Raw genomic sequence first — 20683 nt, 5'->3', positions numbered from 1 at the left:
TGGGTATTTGTCGAGTTTGCCGGCTTTGCAGTAAAAGGTTGTCATAGTAAAACGCTTACGGTGACAACAGAGCAGATGAAAGTAGACTAAACTTAGGTTATGGCTACGGAGTCTGTGTTATCGCAATATACGCAGATCGGAGTCCATAAAGTAGCCCTCACTTCCGGTCAAAGGAAAAGCGCCCCTAGTGGCGAAAGCTTAAAATCCTTGAATTACCGCATGGTCTTATGGTAACTCGAAACCGACGTATTGCAATCGAGCCAAGTCTCGCAAGAGATTTGACGTCAATTTGTATAGGGTACAGCATGCACATAAATGACTATCGCGAGAATTAAAAATTTAGGCAGACACAATCGAGCCCTAGTCTCGCGATGAATTTGACGTCATTTTGTCCAGTGTACAGCAAGCAAAGTGAACACTCACGAGAATTGCATGCGCATTTTATTCGCGGTCACACGTTCGGTGTTTAAATTTATATGCATCGTGGTCTAGACGTTCTGTGTTGTGCATTTTAATCACGGTCTTATTTTAATGATAATTGATTTGCATCGTGGCCCTTATGTTCCCGTATTGATGTCATTTACATGTAAATTGCCATCCCAACGACGCATTCTGTGTTGCTGTCGATTCGCATCGCGGTCTCGATGTTCCGTGTTGTTCATTACAGAGGTTTAGATAAACTTAATCCTACGTGTGCGTCTGAAGGCACACAGTGGCATACGCGTATCTGTGCTCAGTTGTGATTTTGTTGGTTGATTTTGCAGTATTGTTTTTTCAGAAACATACGAATTCGTCTAAGTTTTAAGAAACAATTAATTTCTCTATGTGAGGACTATTCAAGCTCGTTGTATCCTTGCATTAAATTTACCGATTTTTAGCTACTATAGACTATAGTCTATAGAAGCTATTGGGATGGGTATCCGTCCGGCGTCCGTCGTCAGTCTGTATGTATGTATGTATGTATGTATGTATGTCCGTTTGTGAGGCGTCCGTCCACTCAAATATCTTGAGAACCGCAGTACTTACTGGTTTGATATTTGTTGTGTAGATGAAAACTATGATTTTGAGAAACTGTTTTTTTTAATTTTTTGATATTGTTGAAAATATACAAATTAACTCCAAAAAAGGCGTTTTTGGTAAAAAATCTTCTTCTTCATAACCGCTGGTCAGACAGCTTTGTTATTTGGTATACAGGTCCCTAGGGATAACCAAACTTAGATTTGTTTAAATTGTGATGAAATATGCAAATGTGTATTTTTAAGGAATTTTTTTGTCATTTTTGGTCAAAATTTGACTTGCATTGTATGTAAGTCTTGTACTGTATAAACCCTATCAATTCACCCGGAAAAAAATAATTAATATTATTTTAAATAATCGAATTAATAAGGAAATCATCAAAGCCAAAATAATTTTAGTGTAGAATTATTAGAAAGTTCAACTTTTTTGACAGTTCATAGTGAAATGCCAAACCATCTTGGAGGATTAAAACATGTAAAGGCAACTTTCCTGAATCCCAACTATGACATATTCTGAACCGTCATTTGTTGTGCCCTATATGTTATCGAAAAGAAATTGCTCAAAATAGTTTGTCATGATAGGGTGGTCAAATAAATAGAGATAGAGAAAGTTCTAATTTCCATTTATGGTTGACTTGGTAAGCATAAAGTAAAATTACTTTTTGAGGAAAAAAATAGAGTGGTCAATTAAAAGAGTGGTCAAAGTGATAGGGTTTTTATGGTAAAGCTGGGCTGTAAGATTCCTCAGTGATATTTATTAGTCCCCGCGGACGAAGTCCGGCGGGGACTTATAGATTGGGTCCCGTCCGTGTGTCCGTCCGTCCGTCCGTCCGTCCGTCCGTCCGTCCGTCCGTCCGTCCGTCATCAACAGTTTCTCAGACACTGCTAAACTTATTTTGTTCAAACTTGGCACAAAGGCATAGCACTATGACCTACAGATGCACGTCGATTTATTTTGTGATACGATCCAATATGGGCGCGAGGCGGCCATTTTATTGCGATTTTTCATGTCTTTGGACCATAACTCAGACATCCTTGAGCACATTCTGCTCAAACTTGGCACAAAGGCATAACCTTATGGCTTTCATATCCATGTCAAATATTTTGTGATATGTTTCAATATGGGCGCGTGGCGGCCATTTTGTTGCGATTTTTCATGTCTTTGGACCATAACTCAGACATCCTTGAGCCCATTCTGCTCAAACTTGGCACAAAGGCATAACACTATGGCTTTCATACCCATGTCAAATTATTTTGCGATATGTTTCAATATAGGCGCGTGGCGGCCATTTTGTTGCGATTTTTCATGTCTTTGGACCATAACTCAGACATCCTTGAGCCCATTCTGCTCAAACTTGGCACAAAGGCATAACACTATGGCTTTCATACCCATGTCAAATTATTTTGCGATATGTTTCAATTTGGGCGCGTGGCGGCCATTTTGTTGCGATTTTTCATGTCTTTGGACCATAACTCAGACATCCTTGAACAGATTCTGTTCAAACTTGCCACAAAGGTAAAACACTATGGCCTACATATGCAGGTCAAATTATTTTGTAATACAATCCAATATGGCCACGAGGCGGCCATTTTATTTGCGATTTTTCGTGTCTTTGAACCATAACTCAAAGATCCTTGAACCGATTCTGTTCAAACTTGACACAAAGGCATAACACTATGTCCTACATATGCATGTCGAATTATATTGCGATACGATCCAATATGGGCATGAGGCGGCCATTTTGTTGCGATTTTTCATGTCTTTGAACCATAACTCAGACATCCTAGAACCGATTCTGTTCAAATTTGGCACAAAAGCAAAACATTATGTCCTTCATATGAACACCAATTTACTTCGTGATATGATCCAATATGGCTGACAGGCGGCCATTTTTTGCGATTTTTTTCATGTCTTTGAACCATAACTCAAACATCCTTGAACCGATTTGGTTCAAACTTGGCACAAAGGCAAAGCACAATGGCATACATATGCATGTGTCAATTAAGCTTGCGATAGGATCCAATATGGCTGCAGAACTGCCATTATGTTGGAATTTTGCATGTCTTTGAATCGTAATTCAAAGGTCATTACACCCACTTTGTCCAAACTTGGCACAAAGATCTAGCACTATGGCATACATATACATGTCAATTTACTTCGTGACATGTTCCAATATGGCTGCCAGATTGTCATTTTTTTCCAATATCGCTGTCAGATGGTCATTTTTGGATTTTTTCATGTCTTTGAGGCTTAATCATATGCAAATATTCTTTAACCAATGTTGTTGAGACTTGGTACAAAGATAAAGTACTATGGCATACATATGCATGTCTCCTAATTTTGTGCAATGATCCATGTGGTCAATAGACAGCCATTTGATTAAAATTTTGGTGTGATATTTTTATGTCTTTGAAACATAAACATAGGTCACTGTCCCTCGATGGACTGATTTTGTTCAAACGTGATACGAAGATAAAATACTATGGCTGCATTCTTGTGCACATTAATTTGTTTCATTATATGATCCGAAATGGCTGATTACAACAACATACCCGATCCCATACCATTTCGAAAATTCCACCAAACCATGTGTATAGTATGTGCCATCATGACACTGGAGGCAGTAAGGGCATCGTTATGTGTGATGTGATCAAAAGTTCCTTGAGTGGTCATTACCGGCAGAGATGAGTCATTTATTGAACGTTCCTCAGATTACTTTATTATGCAAGTCACAGGCCTAATGCACCCGTTGCATCAATGTCATTCCACAGCTACCTAGACCACAGCTACCTAGACACCAAAGATTATAACAAAATTGACAAGCGGGGACTGTGTCATCAACGATGACTCGTATTAATTATGCAATCTGTGTAAACAGTGCAATGAAAGTGTTACATGATTCCTTACAATGCTTTTGATGACCTTGAACTTCTTAAGTTTCAAACATTTGTCTCTTCTGTGTGCTTTCTCTGATTACCTACAGGCTCAACTTATTCAACAGAACTTATTTGCAATGTTAATTTGAGAGTTAAAATGTGCTTGGTTAATAGGATGAAAATACAGATAAAGATAACCAGCTGAAGAATCTTTATAACCTGACAGATATGCTGTTTTTTTATGACGTAAATCTTGATAAGCAAGTCTTGTTTACTTTAATTAGAATGTAATTAACTCTCGTTTATTAGCTATTATAGACTAATATAGTCTATAGAAGCTATTGGGATGGGTATCCGTCCACCGTCAGTCTGTATGTATGTATGTATGTATGTATGTATGTATGTATGTATGTACATTTGTGAGGCGTCCGTCCACTCAGATATCTTGAGAACTGCAGTACTTACTGATTTGATATTTGTTGTGTAGATAAAATATATGATTTTGAGAAAGTGTTTTTATTAATTTTTTGATATTGTTGAAAATATGCATATTAGTGCCACAAAAGGCGTTTGTGGTAAAAAATCTTCTTCTTCATAACCACTGGTCAGACAGCTTTGTTATTTGGTATACAGGTCCCTAGGGATAACCCAACTTAGATTTGTTGAAATTGTGATGAAATATGCAAATCTGTATTTTTAAGGAATTTTTTTTCCATTTTCGGTCAGGCCATCCTGAAATGAGCTATCAAAGATATCTACCTTCTTCATCAATACATGTGTCACAAAAGGTTATTCTCTACATAACACAGCAGAGCTCTGTCAACTGTTGGGTCGCTTGTTTTTTCAAAACCGCTTGTCAGACAGCTTTAATATTTGGTTTACAGGTCCCTAGGATGACCTTAGTGAGATAATTTCATACAGTCAGGAAATGTTTAATTTTGTGTCCATGTCTATAGTAGTTTCAGGGACTTTGGCCCTATGTTTTTGTAATACAGTTATTTATGTGGTTTAAGGAAATCTTAGTGACAGCTTCAGATAAAAAGTTGAATTAGACGACAACATTTCATTTATCTAAGGAAATCATAGCATATACATCTTGTACCGGTGAAATCTACGGAATTTTCTGATATCAAAGATGTTTGCTAATTTACAATGACACTCATACTTAACAAGATTTCTTGTCTAAATTCCCGGGAATCACGAAAATCTAAAAATTACTACACGTAATTATGACTACGTGTAGAAGTGTCGTTTTTTGACGTTCCGAACATCTGTGCCACATGTACGCGACGTCTTGTATAACGTGACAAAGACGCTACGTGTACTGATGGAACGTACTTACGTGTAACAAACTTCTATTTTAATCGCAGACCGAACATTCAGTGTTGCTGTCATGCTGTTAATTTGCATCGCGGTCCACACCTTCCGTGTTGCAGTTCATTTTAATCGCGGTCTCAACGTCCCATGTTGTTGTCGATTTGCATTGCGGTCCAGAATCGAATCATGCAATTTCCAGTGTTACAATTAAGGCAATTGGATACAAGGTTGATGTGTTGATAGTTTATTCTTGTGCATGCAACCAACACTGGAGATTATAGCATTATAGAAAGCTTTGTTTTCGTAAAAATGTGTGGCTAATAAAATTTGTCTGTGGCTAATAAAAATTTGAAACTATTTGCCACAGTGGCTAACAGCTTTCCAAACCCAGCGCTAACACAGCTTATATGGTCGGATGCGCTATTTTGCGGGTTGCGGGCTGCGGGTTGCGGGCATGAAAAAATGTGTGATTTTTGGTATCATTTTCGCTAGTGGTTAGAATAAATGCTAAAATAGTATCTAGAAGTATTTGTTTATGGAATAAAAGCCGTGAACTTCTTGAATAATGCCATTATTTCAGCTTACATCTGGTAAAGCGCCACCAACATCAGAATAGTCCATTTCGCATCCAACATTCGCTGTTGCACAGCGCACTGCCGATCGAAGCTTTCGAAATGATATGACTGAACACGGATGAGTAATAATATGAAGACAAAACAGATTTCACAACAACTCGCTATATTAACATTTTATGTTATGATTAGGATGGATAGTTTAAAAGTAAGTTTCGGATCGTTGACAGCACAGATGAACTGGGAGATGAACTTCAGTTCGTTGAAACTCGACACGCCTATAATAATAATTTGTTACTTTTTCATAAAATGCCATGCCCTTCTCACACTTCAGATTAGTTCAACCGCCGATAAAAGCACAATTTTCAGAATCGTTTTCAATGCCATTTAAAATTATTTTATTGTGGTGAACACGATAATAGTCCTAGGAAACTTTTCATAGTCACGCTGGATCAAATGCATACGGAGCGACTATCATACTGCAGGTGCAAGTCATAGAATACGTTCATGATATTAGGAGATACACAATTATTGAGAGCTCAAAGAGCTGCAGAACACAAACTCATCCAAAAATATTCCTATTAGATCGATTCCTGAAAATAAGTCAACGCACCGGCGTGTTTTTCCCGCTGAAATTCTCGCGTATTAATGTCAGCGGAATGTCGTCTGCGGTCGCGACCTCGGTTGAACCGAAACGGCAAAGTAAACTAAGTCCTTTGTTGTACGTCTTTTTCTTTTTTTAAATCACTTCTACGCTTTTTTAAGTCAAATCTTCCCTTACACATTGCATATAATTAAGTAGGCATTAAAATTGTTTAATTTTCTGTGTGTGTTGCCCAAGAACCGAATTGTGAATAGATGCATTACAAAGAATTTACTTCCTATGGCCTGATACTAGAAATGTAACAATTTTCATTCCGCGATAAGTGGCGACATTTCCGAGGCGCAAATTTTTTTTGTCAGCCTGGTATTATTTTTCACTCACATCCATGGCAAGAAAGATCAAAAGTGATTTCAGATCCCAAATTATTTGTAATGGCCAGGCAGCTCGGAATAAATAAATTGGTCCTCGGAATCGCCGCTTTTAGTTTAGCAGATTTCGATTTTTTTTTCAGAAACATGACGTATTTTCACCCACTTGGTTTGGTCTGTTATAGCATATTTAGTCCAAAAAAATCAAGTTTACAAGCATATATGTTTTCAACAGCCTTCAATTAATGTACAGTATTATGTTAAAATACACCATATAGTTGTGTTTCATTAATTTTAACCATCTTGACCTGATGTTGAAATATGGACTTGGTAGGAAAAGGGATACTGTACGATAGACCTGATCATGATTATTGATAATAGACACCTTCTAAAGGTTTTATTTCTTATATACTAAATGCCATATTACATATATTAGAAATCTAGCCATAATTCTAAAAACCCGCAGCCCGCAACCCGCAACCCGCAGCCCGCACTTTAGCAGATACCTTATATGGTGAGTCGGTGGCGTCTGTATGTCTGTATGACAAAATGTATGTATGCATGTGCAGATGTATGTCCGTCACACTCAAAAGCTCCCAAACTGCCGCACCTACCATCACAGTATTTGGTGTACAGGTAGACCCAGGTTTTGAGATGTGACGTTGTGCAAATGAACATGTCAGTGTCAAAAATATGCAAATGAGGTAAGAAAAAGGGGAAATCCTGCAAATGTGTAGGAGTGGTGGCATTAACTGAAACAGCCCACACATCTGAGTTGGAGATACTGTAATCTGTAACCTATTTGTATGCAGTGTACCTATTATGTGTAGAAGTGTACTGAAACAGGCTACTCCACTGACCTTGAGTCTGATTTCCTGTCATTGTTCATTAAGTGACACTGTATTGGCCTACCTGCTGAAACCATGAAGGACTGTGTTGAAACATTCCTCTGCTAAGCCTGTTCCTAAAGTTGACCTCCATTACCTAAAGTTTCAGACCTTATTTACTTTTGTCATTCTTGTTTTTCTGGTTTAAATATTTCTTGATGGACCAATTCAAACCAAATATGAGCACACTGGCCTTGACAATATTTTTATAGGCATATAGATGGCAGTTTTCTATGCAGGCTATTAATGAATGTCTGTCTTTATAGGGGGCTCTATAAGTATGAGCCATACTAAGACAGTTCCCCTGCCAAAAGAATGCACTGTATGGTAGAGTTGACTTTTCAGATCCTCAGATTCAGATCCTCAGACCCTCAGATTCAGATCCTCAGATCTCAGACCTCAGATCCTATAACTTCAGACGCAGATTCGGAATTAAAATTTCACAACTTTCAAAGTTTGATGTAATATACTGATAAATAAAATATAATTTAGATTTGAAAAGGCTTTAGAAATTATTTTATTTCTATCTTGAATCTTGAACTTAAAAACTTCAATCTCAGAATCAGAACGTCATCAGTCGAAGACAGGGTGCGCAATGATTCGACTTGTTATATCATCACGTGAACGTTCCCTCTATAGTCAATACATAGAGACATAGAGATAAACACACACCAGCGATCGAACGATCAAGACCGCGACGATCATGTAAATGCTGGCTATCGGCAGTCCGTATTTTACCATCGTTCGTAATATTGATGGCGAGGGAATATAACTAATCCATGTTGGAAGCCAATGACCCCGGGCTAAATCAGAATTCAGGAGGTCGGAAGAAGCAAGTTAGCTAATATGTAATGGTAGACCTGTGTTCGTTGAAACTAATGTTAAGCGAAAATGTTTATGTAGACGTCCGACTATTTTGTTTTCATTCATAACTGCCTTGTATATGTCATATTCAAATTATTTTTTAAAAAATTGCAATCATACTGTTAATTCGGGTATTGTAAAAGGCTTGTAAACTTGAATCTGCATCTGAAGTTATAGGATCTGAAATCTGAGATCTGAGGATCTGAATCTGAGGATCTGAGGATCTGAATCTGAGGATCTGAAAAGTCAACTCTACCTGCACTGTATTGCCAAAGGACCCCTGCTCTCTCTTTTATGCTATGTATGTCCTCTGTACCATCTATAGTAGCTTCAGGGACATCGGCCCTATATTTTTAGCTCACATTTGGTTATACCAATGTGAGTTTATCGTGTAAGCTGAAGTCGATGGCGTCTGTATGTATGTATGTATGTATGGATGGATGTATGTATGTATGTATGTATGTACGTACGTACAGTATTTCCATTAACATCAAAAACACGCAAACTGCTGCACATTTCAGCTTGGTATTTAGTGTGTGGATGCCTCCTGGGCTATAGATTGGATTTTGTTCAAATGAAGTGTGCATTGCCAAAATTATGCAAATGAGCTTACAAAATGTGAAAATGGTCAAGAATTAATATCTCAAGAACGGCTGTTTTGATTGCTTTGAAAATTTGTGTGCAAGTACCTTAGGTGAACCTTATATAGTTTTAAGAATATTATGAAGATATCCTTAATTTTGTATTTTTTGCTGAACTTTTTGGTGATTTTTCTCATTTTCAGTAAAAATTCTCCTTCTCTGAAACTGCCAGCCCAATCGCTCTTAAATTTGGGTTAGTTCTTTGCAAGGGTGTTACTCTTCTAATTTGTTGAAATTATGAAAAAATTGGGAAAATTACTATTTTGAAGCAATTTTGTCATTTTTTGCTCACGTGTTCACACACGTGAGCATATGTCGCAGCGATGTCTGTCTGTGTGTCTGTCTGTCTGTCTGTCTGTCTGTCTGTTGGTCCAATATCTCAAAAACAGCTGATCAGATCAGAATCAAATCTGGTACATAGATTGAGTTTGCAAATGGCAAGAACTGATTAGTTTTTGGTGGGTCTTGCTTGCATACTTTTTGCTCATTTGCATAATTAATGATTTTAGAAAAAACGGATATACATTAAAAACGACTGCACACAATTTGATGAGATTTGCTACAAATGTTGATCACACCAAGATATATCAGTAGTGGGAAGCATTAAGGGGTGACATGAAAGATAGTTGCTAATTTGCATATTTAATGAACTTTCCTAATCAGGGATATATATCTGATTTAACTGGATCAAAATTGACCAAACTTGGTATATAGATTGAAGATACTATGATTTAACATTATTGAAAGTCGTTAAGCATTTTAACTTCACCCATTTCCGACTTTGCATATTTAATGAACTTTGCTAATTAGGGATATATATTTGAATTGACTGGACCATTGTTAATGAAACTTGCTACATGTATTGAAGCTACTATGATACAACATTCTTGTAAGCCATTAAGCATTTTTACTTCAGCCAATTCCGAATTTGCATATTTAATGAACTTTCCTAATTAGGGATATATATCTGAATTAACTTGATTTTAGTTATTGAAACTTGCTATATACATCAAAGATACTGTGATATAACATTATTGAAAGTCAAAAGACATTTTTACTTCAGCCAATTCCTAATTTGCATATTAAAGGAATTTTCATAATTAGGGATATATATCTGAATTTACTGGATCAAAATTGATGAAACTTGCTATGAACATTAAAGACACTATAATACAATATTATTGAAAGTCATTAAGCATTTTCTCTTCAGCCAATTCCTAATTTGCATATTTAATGAACTTTCCTAATTAGGGATATACCGGTATATCTGAATTGACTTGACCAAAGTTGACATAACGTGCTACATATATTGAAGACACTATGATACAACAATATTAAAAATCGTTAAGCATTTTTACTTCAGCCAATTCCCAATTTACATATTTAATGAACTTTGCTAATTAGGGATATATATCTGAATTGACTGGACCAAAGTTGATGAAACTTAGTATACACATTAAAGATACTATGATACAGCATTATTTAAAGTCATTAAGCAATTTTTCTTCAGCCAATTCCTAATTTGCATTTTCGATGATCTTTCCTCTGAGATTCACTTGATCGAAGTTGGCAAAACATGCAATGTACATTGATGATTATACCAGGTTAAAACAATATCGAAAGTCATTTCACATTTTCCAATCTTGGAATTTATAATTTGCATATCTAATGAGCTTTCACAGTTCGGCATATGTGGCTTTAAGGACTTGGCCAAAGGTAATTACACTTGCTATATAAAGTGGTGGTACAATGACTGCAGTCAAAGAACTTTAATATTTTCATTTCAGCTAATTACATATTTGTATACTTCATGACCTTTTAGAATTAATCGATGGTGAATATTGTTCATTATGTTGATCATAATACTTTCAATGAAGTTGTAAACATGTGGCAAAGGTTCGACTTTACACATAACTGCTATATATAATGAAACACGTGAGCATTTCCAGTTCATATCTGGTTGGTCAAAAAGTCTTAAACAGTATTTTCTTTTTAAAACCCCTGGACAGACAGATTTTATATTTGGTAGACAGACGTACAGAGATGACAATAGTTAGATATGTGGAAATTTTCCTGAAATATACAAATTTGTATTTTTAAGACAATATTGTCATTTTTGGTCAAGAAAACTTGTTCTCAAAATTACTTGTTTGATAGCTTTGTAATTTGGTAATATTATATAGGGCTCAGCCCTTGGTGTCGCGCCAGGGGTTAAGATTGGCAATGTTATTTGTATTGATTCATGATAAAATGTAATTAATTGTTATTTCATAAACGTTTATATGACAGCTATGTCCAGTTTCCATCTGATGAAAGCAGTTCACGTACGTACACGATGACAAACCCTGCAGCAGAGCAGGTATAGATTTTCTGTAACGTGTAAAAGTTTTGGACAAAAATTGGCAATTTTTACAATGATAACAGCCTATTGCGTTTAACAAGGGACGTATTATGCAATCATTATCATTGCAATGGTAACCGCACTGCCACCTTCCACTTGCAAGCTGAAGACTGTAGCGTTCCGTCTAAACGCTGGCAATTTTTGAATCTAATTATTGACACAGGGGGCGCTTTTCTAAAATTCAATCCCAGCATTCTTTGCGCATGCCCCCGTCCATATGCACGACAGTTTTCTCCCTTTATCTATATTAACGATATTTTGTATCAGCGACAAGGTGCATAATAACATTTACTGGCTAATAAAAGAGGTATCTTTTATAAATGGCATGTTATATAATGGTAATTTGTTTCGCATTTGTTTATTTACGAGTACTCAAAAAAAAACCATGGCGGCGCCCTTGAAAGAAGGGTACACTTCCGGTTAGTCGCATAGTATATCATGAATAAGCGCATGCGTAGTCAGTAAGCCGCTGGCGCGACTATAAAGCCCCGAGGGATGTTATTAGATAAATTTTCTGCTCAAAGTCTTGGGAAACCCCCAAATTTGTATATTTTAGGTAATTTTTTCAGTTTGTGACCTTAAATGACCTACACCAACCCAGGATATGTTGTGAGACAATTTTGAAGGCTGTGGATATAAATTTGTCATATTTGGTATCAATTTGTAGGAAAATTTGATCCAGAAAATTTAGCTACTATAGACTATAGTCTATAGAAGCTATTGGGATGGGTATCCGTCCGGCGTCCGGCGTCAGTCTGTATGTATGTATGTATGTATGTATGTCCGTTTGTGAGGCGTCCGTCCACTCAAATATCTTGAGAACCGCAGTACTTACTGATTTGATATTTGTTGTGTAGATGAAAAATATGATTTTGAGAAACTGTTTTTTTTAATTTTTTGATATTGTTGAAAATAGGCAAATTAATGCCAAAAAAGGTGTTTTTGGTAAAAAATCTTCTTCTTCATAACCGCTGGTCAGACAGCTTTGTTATCTGGTATACAGGTCCCTAGGGATAACCCAACTAAGATTTGTTCAAATTGTGATGAAATATGCAAATGTGTATTTTTAAGGAATTTTTTTGTCATTTTTGGTCAAAATTTGACTTACATTGTATGTAATTCTTGTACTGTATAAACCCTATCAATTCACCCAGAAAAAAATAATTAATATGATTTTAAATAATTGAATTAATTAGGAAATCATCAAAGCCAAAATAATTTTAGTGTGGAATTATCAGAAAGTTCAACTTTTTTTGACAATTCATAGTGAAATGCTTACCATCTTGGAGGATTAAAACATGTAAAGGCAACTTTCCTGAATCCCAACTTTGATATATTCTGAACCACCATTTATGTTATCTAAAAGAAATTGCTCATAATAGTTTGTCATGATAGGGTGGTCAAATAAATAGAGATAGAGAAAGTTCTAATTTCCATTTATGGCTGACTTGGTAAGGATAAAATAAGATTACTTTTTGAGGAAAAAAATAGAGTGGTCAATTAAAAGAGTGGTCAAAGTGATAGGGTTTTTATGGTAAAGCTGGGCTGTAAGATTCCTCATGTGCTATTTATAGCAATTATGCAATCTGTGTAAACAGTGCAATGAAAGTGTAACATGATTCCTTATGATGCTTTTGATGACCCTGAACTCCTTAATTTACAAACATTTGTCTCTTCAGTGTGCTTTCTCTGAGTACCTACAGTCTCAACTTATTCAACAGAACTTACTTACAATGTTAATTTGAAAGTTAAAATGTGTTTGGTAAATAGGATGAAAATACAGATATAGATAACCAGCTGAAGATTCTTTATAACCTGAAGATATGCTGTTTTATTATGACGTAAATCTTGATTTAAGCAAGACTTGTTTACTTTCGTTAGAATGTAATTAACTCTCGTTTATTTGCTGTAACAACTTAGCCGGCTATTGAACCACTCTTTTTGGGAGTGGAGATTTAGCCGACTGGTTCTGTCTCAGGCCTCTCAGCTAGGCGACTGATGCCGTATGTTGTGGGTTCGAATCCGATTGAAAACTATCCGTATTTCTATCCTGGGTCGGTAACACTGCTGGTGGACAGAATTGTCCCCGAGGTTATCGTTCGCCCAGTTAAAGCGATGAAATTCGTTTCTTCGCTTCGATAAAGTGTGTATGTGCGATGTATGATAGTGAGCATGCGTGCGTGAGTGCTTCACGAACTCTACAACGTGTTGAAAGGTCTCAGTCAGAAAAATGTAACAACTTAGCCGGCTATTGAACCACTCTTTTTTGGGAGTGGAGATTTAGTCGACTGGTTCTGTCTCAGGCCTCTCAGCTAGGCGACTGATGCCGTATGTTGTGGGTTCGAATCCGATTGAAAACTATCCGTATTATTTGCTATTATAGAGTAATATAGTCTGATGAAATATGCAAATCTGTATTTTTACTGAATTTTTTTCCATTTTTGGTGAGGCCATCCTGAAATGAGCTATCAAAGATATCCACCTTCTTCATCAATACATGTGTCACAAAAGGTTATTCTCTACATAACACAGTAGAGCTCTGTCAACTGTTGAGTTGCTTGTTTTTTCAAAACCGCTGGTCAGACAGCTTTAATATTTGGTTTACATGTCCCTAGGATGACCTTAGTGAGATAATTTCATACAGTCAGGAAATACTTAATTTTGTATCCATGTCTATAGTAGCTTCAGGGACTTTGGCCCTATGTTTTTCATTGCGGACCAATTTTTGCAACTTTTTCATGTAAGACATACAAGACCTGATGAGAAATTGGATCCAGGATAATTCCAGATGTTGTAATCACCGCCCACAGTGGAAGGCATTTCACTATCTGTAACTAACTTAAGTGCTGTTTACATTAGAATGATAACACTCATTGCATTAATTAATTAATTAAAAACTCCCAAAGGTTGTAAATACATTTCCTATCATCTGGCGTTATGTAATACCAAGGGATGGAACATTTGATATTCAGGAGGGGGTAGGGTCTAGAAGATTGGTGTGGTAGCATTACTTTTTACCAGATCCCTTGTACATTTTTTTACCAACTCCCACCTTTTCTTTTTATCAAACCTTCTCTGTCTATTTTTTGTTGTTGATGTCCCATTGCTATAGAAGTTGATATGCATGTTCCTAAAGATGACCACCTTATTTGCTTTTGTCATTCTTGTTTAACCTGGTTTAAATATTTCTCGAATGGACCAATTCAAATGGAATGTGAGCACACTGTCCTTGACGGTATCTTCTTATAACTGGGTTTTGAAAGAATTGAAATTTTGCTTTTTAGCAGCACAAAAGTAAGCCTTAATGCAAGGAGCACAATTAAGCCCTTCGTGATTTGTACTGGAAAATATACCATCCATATTCAACAATTGTGTTGCCTATAAGGAATTCCAGCGCACAATATTTTAGCCTTGGTATAAGGTCATTGTATTGAAATTTTCTTACGGCCCAGTGATGCTGAATATCGTTCTCCTACTATTGACATCTCTGTTTGATTGTCAAAGGAACTGTTTCCTACACCTCAAGGTGGCAAAATATTTCGAAATAGCACCCTTAAATAGAATTTCTTTCTTTACAGGTTATGGGATTCTGTCTTTTCCTAATCGATGGTTCTACAGCAAACATTTACAAAATGGAGACCAAGAAGAAATTGAATCTGTCAAAAATTGACAAGTTTTTCAAGGTAAACTTCATAAATGATATTTTCATTGTATTTTACTAAGCCTTAATTTAAAAAATCGAGATAGATTATATATATATAAAATAAGTGACATATCCCATCTGATTGACATCTTTCTGAAAGCCTATGTGACAGCATATTCCATATGCAAGAGCATGCAGTTCATATGGTGATTTTGTAGAGAGACATAGCCATCTCTCTTACAAACTGTTAAATCAAGGTTACACCCGAGCAAGACTTGTTTCTACATTCAAACGCTTTTTTGGCAGGTATCATAAGCTGGTAGATAAATTATATCTCTCTTCGACAAATGATCGCTGATGGCATCAGTGACATTGGGCCTTAGTTAGTGACCACTACCTATTTGACTTACAGATTGATATATGGTGGTTGCCACATGTGGGGCAGGATGCGCTTACTATTTTCAAAACACCTGACATCACTTCTTGGCCTTTTGGCCAGAGGTCCATATATCTTTCTTTCATGGATTTGACATTGTTTGTGTAGTGTCTATTTACTGTCTGTTCTGTGCTGTTTTGTGTCTATGCTTAGAACTATTATCTTACGAAATCTGACCTAGTGTTATTGGATTATGGACTGGTATGATTGCGATTATTATCCAAACTCTCTCTTCATCCAAACTTCTCTCATACTCTGTGCTTGCAGTGATATTTCCTGTTTAACTCAACTATAGTTGCTTTATGCGCCACCAAGCCTCACTCTCAATTCTCATGTAAAAAGGTACAATATATGAACTGTGCCATTGTGCAATCATGGAGCCAAAAATCTCCATGGTGCAATTCATATGTTGGGCACTTATATTACTTCCCCTTTTGCACATCTATCAAGTAAATATTTACTTATGAAATATGTTAAATGGGAGTATAGTGTCAGGTGATATGTCTAGAAATACTGCAGCAACTACTGTATGAAGACATTAATGTTATGGCATGCAAAGATATATATTAGTATCATGTAAATTAACTGCTGATTTGCAGATTTAATGAACTTTCTAATTTACAGTGATATGTCCAGAAATACTGCATCAACTTGATGAAACTTGGTACAGATGTCAGGGCTCGAAATTAGCGGTAGTCCCGCGTCCACTGACTACCAACTTTTCTCTGGGAGAACCAAAATACATGAAATGATAGCCCACATGGCCTACCAGAGCCTGGGACCTGAAATTCAGTCAGAACTTGGCATGCCATGTTCAGTCTGTCACTTTGGGACCAGCTAAATGCAATCAAATCAAGCTGGACACAGAAAGGCCAGACTATGTTTTTAGCTACTATAGACTATAGTCTATAGAAGCTATTGGGATGGGTATCCGTCTGGCGTCCATGGTCAGTCTGTATGTATGTATGTATGTATGTATGTATGTATGTATGTGTCTGTTTGTGCGGCGTCTGTCCACTCAAATATCTTGAGAACCGCAGTACTTACTGATTCAATATTTTTGCGTAATTGAACAATATGATTTTTTGAGAAACTGTTTTTTTTTAATTTTTTTTGATATTGTTGAAAATATGCAAATTAGCGCCAAAAAAAGGCTTTTTAGTAAAAAATCTTCTACTTCATAACCCCTGGTCAGACAGCTTTGTTATTTAGTATACAGGTCCCTAGGGATGACTTCAGTTAGATTTGTTCAAATTGTGATGAAATATACAAATTTGTATTTTTAAGGAATTTTTTTGTCATTTTTGGTCAAAACTTTATGTCATCGCAACTGCTCGTCTGACAGCTTTGATATTTGGTATACAGGTTCCTACAGATGAAATAAATATAATATATTGAATATATGATGAAATCTGAAATTTTGTATTTATTTATTTATTTATTTATTTATTTATTTATTTATTTATAATATTCATCCACAGCGGACACGATACGTGTACCGACATAGGATAGGATGACTGAAACAGGTGCGAACCACCTATACAAAGCCAGTCACCCTAATGAAATGAAATATGTACAAATGAAAAAAGCAAACAACAATAACATACAGGAGATAAAAAATGAAGAAAGTCTAAAAAAAATCAAATAAAATCTACATAGGTCTGCACCTGCTACACAGACAACGAGAAATCCACGTACAAGTGTTGTCTGGATCAAAACAGTTATAAAATTTATCCCAATACCATTTCGTCAATGTTACTCTAAATGTACAAAGTGAAGCAGTGGTTCTAATTGTCGCCGGTAAATTGTTCCAGAGAATGACAATTCTATTAAAGAGAAGGTGTTGGAAAGTGACAGTTTTACAATGGTTTCTATCCAGTGCATTTGTATCAGCACTAGAACGTGTATTAATTTTAGATGAGTGAGTTTTGACATACTTATGAACATTTAAAGAGTATTTCCCAGTAGTGCATTTATAAAAGAAAATCAGATCAAGAATCTCCCTGCGAAATGACAACGGTAAAAGGTTTACAGCAACTAATCTTTGCTTATAATCAATGTCAGTGGGATAATTAAGAATATACCTTGTTGCTGCTCTTTGGATTTTTTCAATTTTTACTAAGTTGCGCTTAGACTGGGCTGCCCAAACGACACTTCCGTACTCCAGATGACTACGCATTAGTGAACAGTAAAGAGCTTAAGGTGTTTTAGAGTCACATTTGTAGCCACAAGTGCGCTTGATCATGCCAAGCACTCTATGAGATTTCATGCAAATACGATCAATGTGAGTATTCCAATTCAAGTCGAAAGTGAGATCAACACCTAAATCACAGTATTTTTTAACTGATGCTAAGTCATTACCATTCATGATATAATCAAAATTCAGAAATTTTTTACAACGTGTAAAGTGGAGGACATTGCACTTTCCTGTATTAAAAGTCATACCCCATTTGACACTCCAGCTATAAAGAGAATGAATATCTCTCTGTAAAGCTTCACAATCTTGTGAATTTTTTATCACACGAAAACACTTGGAGTCATCAGCAAAGAGAGCTAAGGTAGTCTTAGAAGATACACAGACGGGCATATCATTGACATATAATAAAAATAAAAAAGGACCCAAAATGGATCCCTGGGGAACTCCTGAAGGAACAGGCAACCAATCTGAGCATTCACCTTCAACTACCGCTCTCTGTCTTCGATGTGACAAATAATTAGAGAACCAATTATGCAGCATACCATTAAAACCAAAAGAATGCAACTTATTTAATAATTTGTCATGAGGTACTTTGTCAAATGCCTTTGAGAAGTCCAGATAAAGCATATCCACCTGTCCTCCTTTATCTAAGACTTCTCCGATGTCATGAACAATTTGTACAAGTTGGGTACTACATGACTTCCCCTTGCAGAAACCATGTTGTAAACTATATATCTTTTCAGATAAGATTGGATAAACTCTATTGAATAAACACCTTTCCATCACTTTGCTGGCTGAGCTCAACAAAGAAACAGGTCTATAATTACAAACGTCTTCCCTCAGACCTTTCTTATACACAGGAATAACATTAGCATGTTTCCACTGTGATGGTAGCTTTCCCGCATTCAATGACATGTTAAAAAGGTCACACAGAGAAGGGGATAACTCCCTGGCACATTCCCGAAGAAGACGGGGAGATAACTTGTCATTGCCCACAGCCTTATTGGGATCTAAATTTTTAAGAACATTGTAAACTTCATCAACTGTAAAAACAATATCACCCAAGGCAGGATTTGAATGGGCATCGCTATTAAAATTAAATTCACTATCAGTACAAGTACTATCATGATTAAAAGTTGAATAAAAAAAATCATTAAAAAGTTGAGCTTTGTCAAAAGCCGTTGACACATCTTTGCCGTTACCTTTTAAAATACTAGGCAAACTATGTGATTTAGTCTTAGCACTATAAAAGCCCCAAAATCGCTTAGGACTTTTATGCATATCACTTGCTAAGTTGTCAGGAAAACTACAATATTTATGATGCAATTTTTGCCATTTTTGGTCAAAAAATGTGTTTCTCAAAAACTACTTGTCTGATGCCTTTGACATTTGGTATACAGGTTCCTGGGGGTTGTCTTAGTGTGATATATTGGAATTTTATGAAATCTTCAATTTTTAGCTCACATTTGGTTTTACCAATGTGAGTTTATCGTATAGGCTGAAGTTGATGGAGTCTGTATGTATGTATGTATGTGTGTATGTATGTATGTACAGTATGTCCGTCAACAACAAAAACACGCAAACCGCTGCACGTTTCAGCTTGGTATTTGGTGTGTGGATGCATCCTGGGCTATAGATGGGATTTTGTTCAAATGAAGTCTGCATTGCCAAAATTATGCAAATGAGCTTACAAAATGTGAAAATGGTTAAGAATTAATAACTCAAGAACTGCTTTTTTGATTGCTTTGAAAATTTGTGTGCAAGTACCTTAGGTTAACCTTATACAGTTTTATGAATATTGTGCAGATATCCTTAATTTTGTATTTTTGCTGAATTTTTTTGTGATTTTTCTCATTTTCAGTAAAAATTCTTCTCTGAAACCGCCAGCCCAATCGCTCTCAAATTTGGGTTGTCTCTTTGCAAGGGTGTTACTCTTCTAATTTGTTGAAATTATGACAAAATTGGGAAAATTACTATTTTTGTGCAATTTTGTCATTTTTGGTCAAAACATCTTAGACAGTATTTCCTTTTTAAAACCTCTGGACAGACAGCTTTCATATCTGGTACACAGACGTACAGAGATGACAATAGTTAGATATGTGGAAATTGTCCTGAAATATAAAAAATTGTATTTTTTAGACAATATTGTCATTTTTGGTCAAGAAAACTTTATCTCAAAATTACTTGTTTGATAGCATGTTTTTAGTCCCCACGGACACCGTCCGGGGGGACTTATAGGTTTGGTCATGTCCGTGCGTGCGTCCGTCCGTGCGTGCGTCCGTCCGTTCACGCAGGTATCTCAGAGATGCCTGGAGCGATTTCATTCAAACTTGGTACAAGGATTACTCCTTATGTCATACAGATGCACGTCGATTTGTTTTGTGATACGATCCAATATGGCCGCCAGGCGGCCATTTTATTACGATTTTTTCATGTACAGAGCCATAACTCAGGCATGTTCCAACTGATTTTATTCAAAGTTGGTACAAGGACATTGACCAATGTCATACAGATGCACGTCAATTTGTTTTGTGATACGATCCAATATGGCTGCCAGGCGGCCATTTTATTACGATTTTTCACGTACAGAGCCATTACTCAGGCATGTTTCGACCGATTTTATTCAGAGTTGGTACAAGGTTATTGACCAATGTCATTGATATGCACATCAATTTGTTTTATGATACGATCCAATATGGCCGCCAGGCGGCCATTTTATTACGATTTTTTCATGTACAGAGCCATTACTCAGGCATGTTTCGACCGATTTTATTCAGAGTTGGTACAAGGACATTGACCAATGTCATAGATATGCACGTCAATTTGTTTCATGATACGATCCAATATGGCTGCCAGGCGG

General features: G+C 36.3%; 1 protein-coding gene across 1 annotated transcript in view; it reads left to right on the top strand.

Moving 5' to 3' along the window:
- Positions 1-20683, top strand: part of LOC139120874 (cytoplasmic FMR1-interacting protein 2-like) — a 393869-nt gene that overhangs the window by 181650 nt on the left and 191536 nt on the right. The window contains exon 8 of the mRNA XM_070685497.1: positions 15126-15230. Coding sequence (XP_070541598.1) covers positions 15126-15230 — 105 coding nt within the window. The remainder of the gene's footprint in view (positions 1-15125; positions 15231-20683) is intronic.

The sequence above is a fragment of the Ptychodera flava genome, chromosome 20 (genome assembly GCF_041260155.1).
Source record: "Ptychodera flava strain L36383 chromosome 20, AS_Pfla_20210202, whole genome shotgun sequence".
NCBI classification, from domain to species: domain Eukaryota; kingdom Metazoa; phylum Hemichordata; class Enteropneusta; family Ptychoderidae; genus Ptychodera; species Ptychodera flava.
This window is presented reverse-complemented; position numbering and strand designations above follow the sequence as displayed.